At 45.2% G+C, this 18,028-nt stretch overlaps 1 protein-coding gene across 1 annotated transcript in view; it reads right to left on the reverse strand.

The window, feature by feature from the left end:
• Positions 1–18,028, reverse strand: part of LOC147458057 (ABC transporter B family member 28-like) — a 98,963-nt gene that overhangs the window by 30,384 nt on the left and 50,551 nt on the right. Inside the window, exons 4-5 of the mRNA XM_086512814.1 lie at positions 4,790–4,891; positions 4,587–4,677 (exon numbers count right to left, since the gene is read on the reverse strand). Of these exons, the coding sequence (XP_086368940.1) occupies positions 4,587–4,677; positions 4,790–4,891 (193 nt within the window). The remainder of the gene's footprint in view (positions 1–4,586; positions 4,678–4,789; positions 4,892–18,028) is intronic.

Here is an 18,028-nt window from a genome sequence, read left to right on the forward strand (position 1 = left end):
TTGCCGCTCTAATCTCCGGCATTACTTCCTGCAAATGAGCGATCTGCGAGAGGGTAAGATCATCCCCGAGAAAAATGCCCGTCTCTTTAAGAGTTGGCCTTTTCTTCAAGAAGGACTTCTTCGCTTCCATGGAGGGAAAACGGAGGATGAGTGCCCTTTCTTTTGAGGTTTCCCCATTGCTTCCATTTTTCTTTATGTTGCCCACTCTCCAGACTCTTGTGTGCATCGGCTCATGAACCCCCATGAAGACCATGAGTTCTTTTACCTCTTTGTCCACATTGCCTTTGTCTTTAAGACCGCAAATTCTCACATGTAAAGCGCGCACACGTCTTCTTTGCTCCTCCTCTAGTGTCTGATTAATGATAGTGGGTGTGGACGTGGACGTTATCTCCTTGCCTTTTCTTTCTTGGCCACCTTGATCCATTTCTCGGCTTCATCCGCCTTCTGCTGAGTTTTTGTAAGAACATCCACCCAAGAAGTCGTCATCTCTTTGTGTTGCTCTTCTCCCTCTTTGATGGCCCGTACTTGCTCCTTGATCGTGTTGATTTCTTCGATTACTGAGGGTTGCAATTCGCCATCTTCCAGTGTGTTGCTTGATCGTGCTTCGGCGAGATCTTTCTTGAGTGACGCAATCTCTTCATCCTGAGTCGTCACTTGGTCTTCCAGTGCATTTATCTTGCTTTCTTGGATCAGGACGCGTCCTTCGAGCATTTTGATTGTGCCCAATAGATTGCGGTTTATCTTGGTAATAGTCTCTGTCATTTCCTCTTTGCACTTTTGAATGGCATCCTCTAGGGGGTCGGCTTTATCATTCAGCTTCCTCATGCTTAATCGCCGTCCGGAAAAGAGCCACTAAGTGCACATATGCATCCGCACTATGCATACATTGTCTCTCGCATCAAGCATACCTTTGCCGAAAAAATCTGCTATCTGGATTTCTGATTCCCTTGGGTTTTTTAGTTTCTTGAAAAATTCCTAAAAATCCCTGAAAATCCCTGCTGTGTGTCTACACATTTTTGAAAAATTCTGTCTGTCTGCAGATTTTTTAAACTCTGTCTGCAGATTCTTGAAACAATCCTAAAAGTCCTGAAAATCCCTGCTGCTGGAAAATTCAATTCAAAATTCAGCGGGACTGTCTGCAGTGCAGGGGCGAGGGTGGGGATGCTGGCTGCAGAAAATGCAGGTCGCAGCAGAGGACAGCGGGCGTGGTAGCTGGGCGAGTGGAGGCACGCGAGGAGGTATGGCAGGGGAGAGGCAACGCGTGGGCGGGGCTATGCAGGTGGGGCAGCGCGAGGGGTGGGTGTGGCAGGTGGGGGGGGCACGTGGAGAGAGAGAGAGAGAGAGAGAGAGAGAGAGAGAGAGAGAGAGAGAGAGAGAGAGAGTGGACAGGCCTTGCAAGCAAACTCTGCAAGAAGAGGTACAAGGGACTCTGCACAATCTGCCAGAATGTGGACAAGCTTTGCAAGCAAACTCTGCCAAAATGGGGGGCCCGCCCTACGGTTGCTAGACCTCTTCAAATGCGAGGAATATGAAAAATAATGTCTAAAAAATGGGGCACCCTCTAAAAAGACCAAGATACCAAGATGGAACTTGGTAAATCCTTAAGACACCTAGTATCTAGTGGAGTCTCACAAGACCGAGCATAGCCACAAAGAAGCCCACTCTCACTAGATTTAGAGGCGTATCCCGAGAGACAATCTCCAAGTCTCTGAGATCATGGGTGCACAAGAAGTCCACGCATCTCAAGGCCTCAAAGAGGTACGAAGAAATATGGAAAATCCACTCCACCACCACATCAAACACACCACCTCTAAAGAGAGCCTCGTAGGGCACCAGGATAGACAATCCTCTCTACCAATGGCAAATAAGTGCCCACAACTACCATCATTGACTGCCATGTCCATGGAACCTTTGTCAATCATCAAGGCTTAGAGCTCCACCTCTTGTACATGCCACAACTCCATGAATAAAGTGCACTTATTGATATCCTTTTGCCACGACTGCTAACGTGGCCACATTACGGGCAGGTGATGTGGCAGTTGTACGGACACCTGCTTTTTGCACTGACATGCTGACGTGGCAACTGTATGGATTTTCCCAATTTGCGATGCTGCTTTTACTGGTAGATTTTTGACCAGTTGCTTTTGGGACTACTTGCTTTTGAGTTCATTGCTTTTGGGGCTCTGCTTTTGGCATCCCTTGTAAGGATAAAAGAGCCCTAAGGGCCTCACTTCTCAGAGCATCTGGACGCAGATTCTGAGAGCGGAGGTTCCCGACGGGAGTTGTACTTTGCTCAAAGATTAATATAAAAGAAATACCAAAAGGAGCGCCAGTCTTTGGGGCCAACCTCTCTAGGCACGAAACTACGTCGAGCCGTGTCGACCACATTGAACTGTGATTTTAAAGTTGTGAAGTATTTTAAGTGAATCTCTCTCTCGTGTCGCGACAGAATCTATACTTGGGGTGCCCAAGTTTGTTACAATGGTATCAGAGCACGGCTTATTTCTCTTCCACCGAGAAATCCGATCCTTCTTCTCGCGACACCTATGGATTCCAAAAAGAATCAGCCGACCTCTTCTTCCACCGCTGAGGCGGGAGGAGGCAATACGAAAAATTCAAGCGATTTAAAGAGAAATGAGTATGGGCCACCCCAGTCTACACAATATGAACTCATGGAGATGCAACATCAACAGCAGGTTGACGAGTGCGCAAAGCAGATGCTTCAGTTTACTAAGGACCCCAATTTGCAAAATTTTTGACCCAACAGTCGATGGTTGAAGTGCATACCCAGTGACAGAACCCCATCAAGCCATCAATTAAACCGACAATCAAGAAACCTCCTACTCCGAGAATGTTTACAGAAGAAGGAACTCCATGATGCGGTCCAGATCCAAATCAATCAGATTCTGGACACGAAGAAGCCATCAAAAAAGCAACTAAAGAAACGAAACAAGGGAATCGATTTCCCCAGTTACTTGGGCCAAAAATCCACTTTCGAAAACGCCAGAAAACAGAAGAAGCGTGTGCACTTTGAAGGATTGTCCAATTCGTCCTCGTCTTCTTCTAACAGCTCGGATAGCTCATCTTCTTCTAACTCAAGCGATGAGGACAAAAAGGGCAAGAAACGACAAAAAGATCATATGTTTTATGCAAAAAGAAAGCACTTTTACAGAGCCAATCAGTATGATTTCCTCGACGACAAAGGCAAAAACGCCAAAAAATTCAAAGAGGGAGGACAGGCAGTAAAGTTTGAGCACTTTTCAGGGTTTCCAGATGCTCCCAAGGCTTTAGCCTTTATCCAACAGTTTGACATAGCATTTTCTGGAGGCCACTATACAGAGCACTCCAAGTTCAGCCGGGCAGCATCCTTTCTGAAAGGCAATGCACGGACATGGTGGTCCACTCTTTTGTTAAGGATAACATAAACTCAACGCATTTACACAACTTAGTTCCAAAATAAACTCACAATGTGAGAAGTGGAGTAGTCCAACTGTGTGAAATTCCTTGTGGCCTGCAAGATTCAGGCCCAGTTCCAGAATCAAGGTGACATAAAAGAGCCCTCTTATCCAAAGCTACTCTGACAATTGACCACGAGGCTGGTAACTCTTGTACTCGTAGCATAGAGTGATAAGTCTCAGTGCCTCCTCTTGCACTTGGTCTTGTTTTGCTCAACAAAACCTTGTAACTTGTCCTTGCTTGTGAGGCATCAATGTCCACTGCACTGTGAACAAATTCGTAGAGAATGCCTATGTAAGAGTCAAGCCTCAAGTAGTTAAAGTTGTCCATATGTGATATGATTCTAAGCCTCTAGAGCCTAGAGGCTTCTTGAACTTAAATAGTACGTATAAATTTAGTACTCTTCTACATCTCCCATTCCTGCCCCATACCTTTGAGAACATTCCCTTTTTTAATGCACCACTCTTCTACTTTTTGTGTCTCTAGGGGCCCCTGCTTTATAAACAGTTGTAGCAAATCTTAGAGGAAGGAATTTTCCCAATCTGCTATAGGTGTGCCTCCGTCCATCTCTTTGATACTCTTGATGCATACCCCATGCCTGTTGCAGCTTTTCTTCTGCGACAGCATTCACAAAGGCTACTCTGGCTTCTGTCATGACCTCACCCTCCACCTTTGTAGCCGAGCTTAGAGGAAGGAATTTTCCCAATCTGCTATAGGTGTGCCTCCCTCCATCTCTTTGATACTCATGATGCATACCCATGCCTGTTGCAGCTTCTCTTCTGTGACAGCATTCACAAAGGCTACTCTGGCTTCTGTCATGACCTCATCCTCCACCTTCTTTATCCTCTTTTTCATTACATCTCTCTTGAGCTTCACATCCAGGCTACTCAGAATAAGCTATCTCATAGTAGTTCTCACATCATTAACATTCTTAACAATACTTCCCACCATTGGCAAGACAAACTCCCATGCAAATTAGAGGGTACTGTATTAAACAGAGAAGTCACCTTCAAATAACTAAACTTATTGCCAGTAGCATGACAAACTACAATGCAAAGTACAGTAATCTGAACACATTAGTTAATAGAATAGCAAATTTGACTATCACAGTAATAACAGTGTGGGTGTACCTACAAGTACTGAGATTAAAAGCATCAACAACCCAAGTATAGGTGCTAGTTGCGTCGATAAGGAGAAAAGTATCAGCAAAGTTCCAAGTGTCTGCAAGAAACCAAACAAGATCTTCAGTACAGAAGTAACTGCCTGCCATATATTTGGACCTGATGGTGACACAAAGCAACTGAGTAAAAGATCATGTGATAGACAGACTGACCTCTGAGAGAGCACGGAAACCACGATCCCTTGACACATTTTCATTGACAAGATCTTTAATTGAGCCCAATTCTGAAGAAAGTAACCCAGTCAACTCTCCAACCTAGTCAAGAAAATTCATTTCCTTATAAACTTACTTTTGTGACAAAAACATCCAGTTGGTACGAAAGGAAACCTCTGTCTTCTGTATTTTTTAAATAATTGTTTATCAATCACACGGATAATGTGCAGTAGGGTCACACGACTTCCTACATATCAGACCGATAAGTAACAGACTAAGCACTCAACTAAATAAGCAAGAAAATACGAGACAAGAGATTCTAGGCAGGCTGGAGGAATCCCAAAAAAGAGATGCATTTTCATATTACATCAGCCATTGAACAGAAAAGTTCTATGTATGCAAACTCCTATATGCATGAGATTAGAAGCACATATGACAATCTCTCTAAAGAGAAATTTGATTCATTGTAAAGTAATATTCAATATTCCAATCACGTCAACAGCGTAAAGTGTAACCAGTTCTTCAATTACAACAGCAGAGAGCCTCCACGTCCTAGGCAAAAATTAACAGCTTCTTCCAGCTCTTGGAGAGCCATCCAATGAGATAATGGTGCAGAGATAGAGATTACAAGAGAAGACAAGCAGAAGCAGAGAAGACGGCCAAACACACAAGAAGGGAACCAGGTCCTCCTTTCCTTGCCTTCAACAGACACAAATGGGTGTGATTAAGGAGACAATGATGCCACATTGATCTTGCACAGCTTGAAAGTTACTTGGCTCCTAATCAAATGTACAACCACCTTGCATTGAGCTTATGTGGCGGTTGGAGTAAACAATAGCTTTGACCTACCCTCTTCCAATTGATTGATGCAAGAAATCTCCAAGCTTGGACCATACCTAACCTTGTATGAGATCCATGATCCTTGGTGATCTGTGTGAAGTTTGACTACACTTCGGATCGCTAGGGCACTTTTAATTCGCTAGAAGCTTCCCACCACCCCCCGGCTTGTATATATGCCCATTATTCCAAGGCTAGCCTTACTTTGTACTAGCACACTCATTAATACAACTTCCTGTGTTGTGTGCCCGTGAACTTCTCCTTCTTCTCAACCATCCTTGCATGCATTCCTAAAACCCTATTTCCAACAGTGGGTATTAGAGCGGGCTTCGACGCCCTGAGCGGGGTCGCCAGCACCTTCTTGGGTCACTTTCTCAAATCGAAGATATTTGGTGAGAATTGGTAGGGCGACATATCATTCAGGTAAGCTTTATGAGCATTATATCATCAGAAGTTTCATTCAAACGCATTTCCACCTCCATTTCCACTATTGAAGTCGTTTTTGTGCACATTTTGTGACAATGCAGATTTCTGCAAAACAAGCACTTTGTAGTCTTCTATGGTTGTGCTATATAGCACACGGTGGTTTTGTAAGGTGTCTCCTCTACACGGGCAACTATTGTATCAGGTCACCGGCCCTGGCTAACAACAATGATGTTTTTAGCATGTTGTTAACATGTTTTCTACTAAGAACAAATTGGATGGGGACAACTATCTACTATGGGCGTACATGTTCTTGTTGCAATAGGTGTTTGGAACATTGTGCAAGGTCATGATGTACAACCAGGTTTTGTGGATGATGGTGCACATCCTAGCAATTCTATAACTAGAGTTGTTTTGCCCCCTGCTGAGCGAGCATGTTGGGATGCTAGAGATGCGCATTGAATGCGGTGAGCGCTTGCCATTGAGCGTTTCATTACTCCACACATTGGCTCAATTACAACGGCAAAATAGACAAGTAGAACCCTGCAATCTATTCAAGTATATCATCAATCCTCTGTATCAAAAACCTATTCTTGATAGTGATCTATGTACATTCTCCAAGATCCATGTTTCTTTTGCATAAGTAGCATTGGTGAAGCACTTGGCTAGATCAAGCCCTTTTCTATTGTTCTTTTGACTTGGCTCATGATCTCTTCAAGTTGAGCTCTACTCTCTATGTACGGTGGTCTGTTCGGAGGGGTACTCTTGGTATCAAATCGATGGTCGCTCTGGAGGAAATTTGCCGCATAATCCCTCTAAGAAAAAATATGCATGAGACTGAAGGAAATTGAGAGCAATCTCACTCTAACTCTTAACATATTTGAATCCTTAGATTCACTGAAAGATTTGACAAAGATCGAGTAAGCAAAAAGACTTGACTTCATTAACTTTAAAATGACTGATGGAAATACAATAAAGATTGATCACCCTTGAGTTTTACATCCAATATAGATCTCGCCTTTGCTATTCTTCAACTGGAACTTCCTAGCTTGAGAGTCCCCCACTAACACATTGTTGTTGTGGTGCCAAGGCATCCCCACGAGAACATCACACCCTCAACAAGCATAATATGAAAGTCCTCTTGTCAAACGTAGTCCTAACAATGCATGAAAAGCTTGCCTAGGAGAGGTATCACTGCTACCTCATGCCCTAGTGCTAACACTGTCACGTGCACATCTAACCCTATGTGCATGTGGACAAGCTATTCCTACTGCTAGGGTTTAGGTAGCCTAGGAAGTGTTCTGGCATCCTTGTGAGCATGTACACGGGCCGTGCATGTCCAGGCACTTAAGTAGTTGTATACCCTCTAATTGCACAACCCAGGATTATTAGCATCAGTACCCAGTACCACGCACGAGCACTTTCCACCACATGAACCCAATTTCCAACCGTGCATGGGAACGACCTCTTGCAAGTCATTTAATTAATAAGTGACTTATCATTTCCAGAATCGTGGGGGCTCCTCTAGCACTGCTTATATAAGCAAGGGAGGGGACGCCCAAAAGAGGCAGAAGAGGCAAGGACACAAGGAGGGCACATCACCCTCGGGCTTCCCAGTATTTTCTCAAGGAGTAGCAAGGCTAGCGTTTTTGCCCTCAAGCACCAGCGTTTTCAGCCCGAAGGACCAGCGTTTTCAAGCTAGAGGACCAGTGTTCTCATGTCAGCCATTAGCCTCACCGTACCGCCATTTTCCCGTACCAGATCCTCGTCGAAATTCACTAACGCCATCAGTTTCAGCCAGATTTTTCAGATTTCATCAACGTTTTCAGATCTCAGCCATCAGCGTTTTCGCATAGCCTCGTCATCGCCAGCACACTTGCAAAATTCAGCCCTAGGACAATGCTCAGTTTTCAGCCAGCCTCAGCCTTAGCGTTTTTCATTTTCAGCCCTCAGTCTTCGCTTCCGTCATCAAGTATCACAGCATCTAGAAGCATTGTACCAAACTTTGTGCAATCTAAAGAAAATACCTCTCTAGCAATAGAGAGGGGGGCCCTTGGAGGGGGGTTTGGGACCCCATCTTGTGTCGTCTTTTCTCTCTCTCTTTCTAGCACTCTCATGCACACTCATAGTTTTCCAGTCTCTTTGTTTTGGTCATTGCACATTCTCTCTTTGAGCAAGGAAGGCTCTCCCTTCCGCTAAGTAAGAGGAACCTTGAGCACTCATTGATCACTCATCCTGATCCATACACCATCATTCACTTCCGCTGCACATTGCAAACACTGCGTCAATGTGTGGCCCCATCTTCTCAAGCTTTACCTCCCACTCAAGCCTCCATCTCTGGTTAAATCCTCTTGTCCAATGCACTCCTGACAAGGCAAGCGAAGCTTGCCTAAGAGAGGTGTCACTACTACCTCATGCCCCGGTGCGGCTAATACAACATGAATCTATGGCCCTAGCTCCTCATGCTTACCTCCCAGTCAAGCCGCAATCTCTAGTGAAATAAAGTTGGACCTGGCTCCATTGTCAAAGAAAATTTATACCTCCCGATCACGTACTTTGACCCACGTTCTGCAAAGCTCGACACTCTCATCCTTGTGATTCTTAAGTGTCCTCGTGAAATCCACTACAACTCTTGCTGTGATCTTTCCCTTCTTTATCGCCCGCTCTTCTGCTCGCTTTGACAGCTCCGACTCGTCTTCTAGCTTTTCCTCTTTCTTTCCACACTTCACCATAATGTACCCAACCTCACTGCAATTATAACACTTGCCTTGCTTCAACCACTCTACCTTCTCCTCCATAGACCATAGTTGACACGTACGGTCACGTACGATGGTTACACGTACGAAGACGTGCGGTACTAATCGAACATTTTTCCCTCCCATCTTGGTCAAGTGGATGATAAGGCGGGTGGCGCTTGAGGTCATGGTCTTGGGGCAATATTTGCAATACCATTTGCAAACATTTTGCTTACTCTTCACCCTTTCAAAGTAGCGGCAATGCTTGGTGAAGGCTTCATGAAGAGCGGGCGGCATTATGGAGAGCTTGAGGGATGGGGAGTGATGAGAGAACTTTAGAGTAATGGAGAGCTTGAAGGAGATGGATGGAGATGAAGGGAGCTTAAGGAATAATGGAGAGCTTGAAGGAACAATGGAGAGCTTGAAGGAGATGAAGGGAGCTTGAAGGAATAATGGAGAGCTTGCAGGAGATGAAGGGAGCTTGAAGCCTTGATGGAGTGTGGGGCTTGAAGCCTTGGCCCTTGATGAATGGAGAGAACTTGAGTAGGGAAGGAGATGAGTGAGAGAGCTTGAGGGAGATATGGAGAAGAAGAGAGGGTGGGCAACCTTATATAGGTTTTGAGGAGAGAGGGAGAAGAGGGTTAAAGAGAGAGCATGATTCAAAATTCAAATTTCATGTGCCATGGCCCATGTGGCTTTGTGTGTGTGTGTGTGTGTGTGTGTGGATCGTTTTTTTGGGGGGAGGGGGGGGGGGGGGGGGGGGGGGGGGGGGGGGGGGGGGGAGAGAGAAATGAAATGAAATGAAATGATATATTAACGTCTACAAGAGGCCAAAATGACCTATGAGACCAACTGATTACAATGATGAGTCTAGTACCAAGTCTGGGTACAAACAAGAAAACTACAAACAAAGAACTGATAGGAGTGCTACCGACTCCAATGGGTGGTTGGTAGGCTGAGCAATGGTATCATGCCATAAAGGTACAAAGTGGGGATAAGTGTCACCATGATACAATATAGTAGTAGCATGAAGCCTATCCCGATCAACATTCTGGGTGTCGTGCTAGAATCCTGTGGATCCTCTGCCGCAATCTCCGCCGGTGCTGCATGGCTCCCCTCCTCAGTCGCGGTCATCTCGATCTCCCTAACTCTATAGCTCGATCAATGAGAGTACCGCTGATGTGTGTATGGGTGGGGACCGAGCTCTCTGGTGGTGGTGTCCCCTCTGACTCTGTGGTACTCAGACTGAAGAAATCTGAGATGCGTCTCTGGGACTGTCTCTGTCTTTGCCCATTCAATAGAGCGTCTCTATGTCTCTGAATCTCAAGTAGGAATAATCCGAGACATCTTTGATCCTGATATCTCATGACTCTGTCTAACGAGTCAAAACCATCTCTGAATAGACAATGAAAGCGTCCCCGTATCTCATAGTAGACTGTGCAGCGACATATGTAGTGAAACTCTGTCTCTGGCTCTGCATGGCATAACTGACATATCCTACTGTCTGCTGGTATGCCTCTGAATCTACCTGTCTCAATCCCAAGCTGGTGTGAAGATGTGCGAATCTGGCCAATAGCACATCGTAACCTATGAGATAGATGTGTGTCCATGTAACTGGGCCGTGTGACAAATCCGTCTGTCGTGAGTTGAAGAAGATGTTCTCTATAGAAAACCCTCTTCGTACCCAACTCCCGTGATGGTTCTATCCATGTCCTCTTGCTATCAAGCTGGATAAGATCCTGCCGAATGAGTCTAGTAGTCTCCATCCGTGTAAGAGCCAAGGATGGTGCATCAAGAGAATACTGGAAAGGGGGCAGCCTGTCCATGCTGAAACCATGCCTCTGAAACCATGAGTTCATCTGTGCATACCAACATGATGTATCTCCCTGTAATGCCAGCTGTCTGGATGACTCGAGAGCAAGTCTGGCATACCTGTCCCTGGTGGTGTCCCATAAGCTGTGTACAAATGATACTGATCTGGTGAGTGCCTCAACCTCCATAGGTGGGGCAGCCAGCTCCGCTCGTATGATGTCATGTGGGACTGAGGCCTTGGCTCTAATCAGCCTAGAAATCATAGATATCAGGGGTCTCTCCATATTAGTCCATCCAGCACTGTCAATAGACGGTCCCCAAACCTGAACCGCGTAGTGCATAACTGAAGCGACCAAAGTATCGAAAAGCCAGAGCTTTGTTCGAGGTTCCTGGAACTGAACTTGCGAGCAAATCCTCTCTAAACCACCTAGGGCTGCATAGGCACGAGTCAATCTAGTGTCTGCTGCCACTTTCAGTGTGAACCTCGGTCCACTAAAGACCACCCCAAGATATGTGTATGCATCAGTGTACTCCATACTGTCCTGTCCATATGTGAAAGTAGGTGCTGATCTCCTAACCCACTGTGGCGTGGTATTAAATACCATGACCTTGGTTTTACCAAGGTTGACAGACAATCCACTATCCTCTGCAAAACTATGCAATGCGTCCAAATGTCTCTGCATACCCTCTGGCGATTCTGATATCAACACGATATCGTCAGCATACAATAAAAGAGGGATCCATGTCCCTGCAAGCTTAGCACCTCTATCACCTCCTCTGTCAATATAATCAGAGACCCCATCAACATACATACCAAATAAAGTAGAGGACAGTGGGCATCCCTGTTTCACTCCGATGGTGGAATGAACTATGTCGGATATCCCCTCTGATGTGCATACATGACCCATCACTGAACTGTACAATGCCATGATCCCCCACATCAGCTCTGTGGGTACCCCCAATTCCATAAGCCGGTGCATCAATCTGGCCCTCGGCACTGTGTCAAAGGCTTTGCGAAAATCCACAAAGCTGCAGTATATCCGTCTACCATGTGCTCGACCCTCTTCAATGATAGCTCTGAGTGTAAAGACATGATCTAGTGTGGAGAAACCCCTTCTGAAACCAGCCTGCCCAGGTGCTCGTATGCCCATAATCTCTGCCCAACTGCTCAGCCTATGCTCGAGGATGGATGCATATAACCGTGCCAATGTGTGTCCTACCATGATAGTACGGTAATTCCCCGGCACTGTGGGGTCACCTGTCTTGAAGATAGGTACAATAGTAGATAATCTCCAAGACTCAGGGAGACCCTCACACATGACACGGTTGAATAGCCGTGCAAGCATCTCTGCCAACAAATCCCCAGCATGTATAATGTGCTCTGCTACCAAACCCTCATGATCCTGTGCCCGTCTGGTCTTCATCCTGTCAATGGCCTCCTTTACCATCTCAGTGGTAAAGAAGGTGCTCGTAGCCGGACATGGCTGTGGTGGGTCTGGTAATGGTGGTTGTCCAGGTATAGTGTATAAAGATGTTGCATACTGTCCCCATATCTCTGTAGAAGTAATCACTGGTGGGGGAGACTTCTCATGGGATAGACGCCAAGCCTCTCCTGAATCTCTACTAAGGAAGAGCTGATATAAATCTTGCTCCATCTGGACCAAAAAAGCTCGCTTCTTCCGCCGCACTAGTCGTCGTGTAGCAATGCGAGACTGTCTATAGGTGATCACTCCCAATGTAAGGTCCCGCTGTATCTGAGCTCTCCTCTGTCGACACTCCTCATCATACCAGTTTTTCTGAGGCATGTGCCCAGAACGACGTCTCTGCCCAGGCTGAGTGTGTGGATATGCCTCTGTCGCTGCCCCATGTAATGTCACTGTCAGCATAGATGTGATCTCCTCCACTGTGTATACTGGCTCTGATGTGCATAAAAGCCTACGTATCTCCTCTACATAGACTGAGTCAGGCTCTGGTGTAAAAGTATAGCGTATATGTCCACCACCCCGTGAGGCCTGAGATGTATTGTACTCAAAGGAGACTGATAATGTTAAAAGCGCATGATCTACTGCTATCCCAACTGGCCTGGGCCTCACTGTGAAATCCTGAATGTGAGAGATAAAGCTCGGATGTGTCAGAACATAGTCTACAGTGCTGGACCCATGTCTATGTGGAAAACAAGTAAAACCTGTAGACAATGGGAAAGTCGTTAAGCCATTCAGTATGGCTAAACTGTGAGTAGTCTTCATCTCTCTCAGGTATCTCCCATACTCTGTATGCTCTCTGTCGTGTGAGCATCTCTCAAGTCCCAATTCCTCTGGCTCTAGCTCTCTAAGCATCTCCTCTGATGTGTCATAGAAGACTGTCTGTGAGCTGCCTGTACGGGCATTGAAATCCCCCAGGAGTATGATGTCTCCATCTCTGGAGAACTCCCAGATATCATCATCAAGTACAGAGTAAGGAGACTGTCCTCTGGGTGAAGCATATACTGAAGTGCTGGGAGGAAAATAGCATATGGCGATGTACAAGAAACGTCCAGTCTCTGCCCTCAGCCTCACCCACAAGTATCTGGCCTGATCATCTCTCCGAACTATGTGCAATAGTGGTTGGAGCTCCTCTCTGAAAAGAACTGCTACACCACCTGATCCTCTAGTCCCATGTGCAGTTTTGGTGCATGTCCTACAAGCTGTCTCCCATCTGTATCCTGATATGTGTGGCATCGACTGTCCTGGAGCCTGATGAGTCTCTGAGTAGAAAACAATGTCTCTGTCTCTGAAGCTATCCTCAAAGGCCCCCACATCAAGTCTATACAAACCATTACAGTTCCAAACTGCCATCCTCAGAGAGAGAGAGAGAGAGAGAGAGAGAGAGAGAGAGAGAGAGAGAGAGAGAAATGAAATGAAATGAAATGTTATATTAACGTCTTCAAAAGGCCAAAATGACCTATGAGACCAATCAGTTACAAAATAGTGAATCTAATACCATGTCTGGGTACAAAAGAAAAGAACTAGAAGTGGAACAAAATACTACTACTACTACTACAATCTAAAACTACGTGGGTGTAGCAGCTGATACAATAGGTACCCGGTAAACTGGATGTAACAGTGTGTGAAACAAAGATGGAAGAAATGGTGAGGATCCATCCTCATCTGCACTCTAGATGTCGAGAGAGTATGGTTCGAATCTTCTGTTGTAGTCTCCGTCGATGCTGTGTAGCTCCTCTCCTCAGTCGCGGTCGTCTGTATCTCTGTAGCTCCAATGCTCGGTCGATGAGAGTGCCAGTAGTGGTCGAATGAGTGTGGGACGAGCTCTGCAGTGGTGGCTGCTCCTCTGGCTGTCCCATATCTAGTGAAAAGAAATCTGTAATGTGTCTCTGGGACTGCCTCTCTCTAGCTCTCCCGAGTAAAGTGTCTCTATACCTGTGTAACTCAAGTAGATATAGTCCAAGACATCTCTGATCCTCATAACTCATGACCCTAGAGAGAGAGAGAGAGAGAGAGAGAGAGAGAGAGAGAGAGAGAGAGAGAGAGAGGCTTGATGGCACATTGGCATCATGCATAAGGGCTTATGATGCCCCAAGGCTCCAAGGCGCCCAATGTTCAAAAACTGCAACCGTTAGGCACTAAAAAATCCGCAAACTCAAAAACGGTCAAAAAGTTTCGGCAACAGTCATATTTTTTATCGGACGGAATCCGTACGGAACGGACGGGACGGGACGGAACGACGAGAGGTTTCGTTCGACGTACGTGGAAAACCCTGCCATAGACATAGGCATAACTAACTTCTTCGACTGTACTAACATTTTATCCCTTTGGAGATCTTCTCAATTGACTTGGATGCCACAACACACATCTGAAAAGTCAAAGATACTCTGAGCTAAGAATAGACATCGGAAGCATGGTCCATAAGCTCTAAGATGTTGTAGGACTTGTGCTAAATACAATAGATCTATAGCTCGCCGAGCAAGCCACAATAATAGTGCTCCATTTTCAGAGGGACCTTCCTAAGAGAGGCTACAAGTAGAGTATCCCAAAATCTTAGAATGTACATCAAAAGCTTGGCTTCATGCTCTGTTGTCAACCACAATGATGAGAAAAGTTGCTTGCGTTCCCCTTCAAATGAGAGGCTTCCTTCCTCACTTTGGAAGCTTCCGTAAAGTTTCCTATTAAGAAAGTTTTGTAGGAATGTTGAATAAGAGCCAACAATTTATTCATGACTATAAATCTAGAGAAAGAATTAAACTTGATGACATCTATAAAATCTTTCTTAGCCCTTCTAGGCTCCAAGTCATCATACATTGTCGGCCGCAAAATGTGACTCTGTCTCTGCCCAAGAGTTGAAAAGCCAAATCCTTTTCATCTACCTCCTCAGCTTCCCACGTGTTTGACAGATCCCTAGCTTTCCGAAAGCTCCTAGGTTATTTAGGCATCAAAAAGGGTCCGAACCCTAAACCTGCAAAAAATTGCAACAAGCTCTAATTCTCTGTTTGAGCTCCGTTTTGCGTGCCGAACGCACCTGTAGGTAGCTCTTAAGCTACTTGCCCTTTGATTTAGACGAGATTTCTCGCGAGAAATCTCTCTAGATCAATTTGTAGCTGCTTTGAATTAGCAATTAGCTAATCCCATACTCATGCAAGAGGCTCTTGCCTCGGCAATCGAGCATAGATTCCCCCAGAACTGTACATATAGATGAAAAACCCTTGAGACTCACACACATATTGTAGCTCACATTGACCAAAATCAGCCCCCTCTTGCTACATATCAATTTGGGCGCCCCTTCCTTTCTGAGGTCTCTTCCAAGAGTTTTTGGAGTTGACACATGTCTATTTTGCCCTTTTGGTTTAAATTCTTAGTACCCACCAACTTATGAGGTCTCACTGAGGGGCCTAAATGACTTTCAGTGCGCTCAGCCAAGTGCATTTTAGAGGCTAAAAACAGAGAATTCAATGTGCTGTATTTTCTCCCCAGGCTATGGATTTTATCTTTGACCTTCCGAGAACGCCGACAGGGAATGATGGCATATGGACCATCATTTGCAAGTGCAACAACCAAGCCCATTTTATTCCTGTCAGGAAGAAGATAAAATCTGATCAAATGGCACGATTGTTCATGTACAATGTGTTTTAAGTACCATGGTATGCCACAGACAATTGTCAGTGATTGTGATCCTCAAATGCCAATTTTTTTTTGGAGAGGGTTATTTGAAAACATGGGCGCTACGCTTAAGTTTTCATTCTCATTTCATCCACGTCCTGATGGACAGTCACAAGAGGCTTGCTTAAATGCTATGTGTAAGACAATAAGGGCAAGTGGGAAGAGTATTTACCCATGCTCAAGTATGCATACAACAATACGGTACATTTGTCAACAGGCAAGGCACCCTTTGAAATTGTTGAGGGTGGCAAGAAGGTTCCTCCCATTTTGTACACAAAAGTTAAGATTTTGGAAGTAGATCGATATGTAGAAAATATGGATGAAATGTATAAGAAAATTAAGCTTGCATTGGAGAAGACTCGGGCAGAACAAAAAAGGGCTGCTCATCATCACTAACGCAAACTCTTATTTTCACCTAGTAATTGGGTTCTTTTGCGATTTGAAAAGGCAAGATTAAAGAAGATGAAGGGCAAGGAAAGGTTGTTTGTCACAAACTGTTGACGTGTCAAGCCACTAAAGAACGGAGCCAACCTACAGATCCCGGCCGAAGGGCCTAATCCCTAAGAAGAAGCAACAAAAGAAGAAGAAGTCCTACCAACTTATGGGGTCTGATGGGGCCCAAGGAACCTAGAGACAGTTACATAAAGCAGATCGCACACGCACACTCAATTTCTTGCGTAAAGACCCGATGACATGGCAACAGTACAAAAATTCCGGATTTTGCATTGGCATGATGACTAGCAGACCGTACGAACGCCCTAGCAATTTGCGTTGACATGCTAATGTGGCAGCTGTACGGATTTCCACAATTCATACTGAAGCCTTTTTGCGCCAGCTTTTGAGAACTTGTAGCTTTTTATGTAACTGCTTTTCATGGCCAAGGGCCTTTAAATATGAGCAAAGGGCCCATTCTCTAGCACGCTCCCGCGTGGAGGTGCAGAGGATGGAGTACCGACATTGTACTGAGTTCAAGCAATATAAAGAAATACCAAAAGGGGCGCCAAGGTTTGCTCTCTTGGGGTGTAACTCCCCCACTCCCCGTCTCGTGTGTCGAGCATCTCTTTCAATTCAGTGTTATTTAAAGTGATTAAAGTTGTTCAGTCCGTTCTAACAGCATACCGGTCCTACCAAAGAGCAAACAAAGCAAGAATCTTCGTGCTGAGAATTTTACTAAAGAATCCTTGTGTCTCGACCTCAGGCTTAAGAATCCTTATGTCCTGAGCCCGCGCTTATGTGTCCTGACCCCCGGGCTTATTAGCCACTGCCACCCTTACTCCATCATGCATCGGGCGCACCTACCGTCTTCATCGCTCTGTCTTACAGGGTATAAGCCATAAGGAATTCAAGATCACTTGCACGGGAAAGATCAAAATATTTTTCAAGCCACCATTTTTCTCAGAGGCAGTGCCATGAAGTGGTGGAAGTCTATAGCTACCAAGCCCTACACTCCAAGGACTAGGCAAGCTTTCAAGAAAAAAATTTGCCCGAAGTTACATGCCTTCAGACATCTTCTTTCGGAGTGCAACTTCTCGCTGAGTGGTGTATCCTGAAATGCTTGCCACGGAAACTCTAGCAGATTACAACTTGCAGTCTTTGGACAAGTGTCTCTTTCCAAGATGATAACCTTGGAGGTCCAGTGTGATTGCTATATCTTGGGGCTATCATCACCACCACAGAAACCTTGTCTGTCGAGGCCTGTTTCAACTAATTCAAGAGCTTATGGACCATGCTGAGGTCGGCTACAATTTAATGAAAGGAAACTAACCCTAATTTTGGTGCACGTTTCAAGATGGAAAGCAAGTCGACTTTCGAGCTCGACTAATTTCAAGAATGCTTTTTCAATTAGCTTTAGTAACTTTCTGAATTTTATTTGAGAACTTTTGGTGATCCTATTTGGAATTTGTTTGAAATGGATGGTATCCATTTTAAGCCTGTCTTGGTGCCGCGTGAATTGTTTGACTCTGATTTTGATATTGGTTTCACTGATTGGTGATTTACTCCCAAGTGGAGTACAGAGAATTGATGTTTGAGAATGCTTGCACATACTCATGGCCCAGACCCTTGTGGTTATTTGCGGGGGGAGTATTGAATGTTTTAAAAGCGTTGCTCATGGCCCGAACCCTTGTGGTTATTTACGGGGGGAGTATTAAGCAGGCTGGGCAATGGTTATTCTCAACACCTCCAAACGACGTGAGTTGTTGTCTGGGGGGTGTTTGGTTGTAAAAGGCCTCTATATCTCATGGTCCGAACCTTTTTAGGTTATTTGCGGGAGTAATTAGGGA

This window comes from Adiantum capillus-veneris, chromosome 5, assembly GCF_014529385.1.
Source record: "Adiantum capillus-veneris isolate H3 chromosome 5, ASM1452938v2, whole genome shotgun sequence".
NCBI classification, from domain to species: domain Eukaryota; kingdom Viridiplantae; phylum Streptophyta; class Polypodiopsida; order Polypodiales; family Pteridaceae; genus Adiantum; species Adiantum capillus-veneris.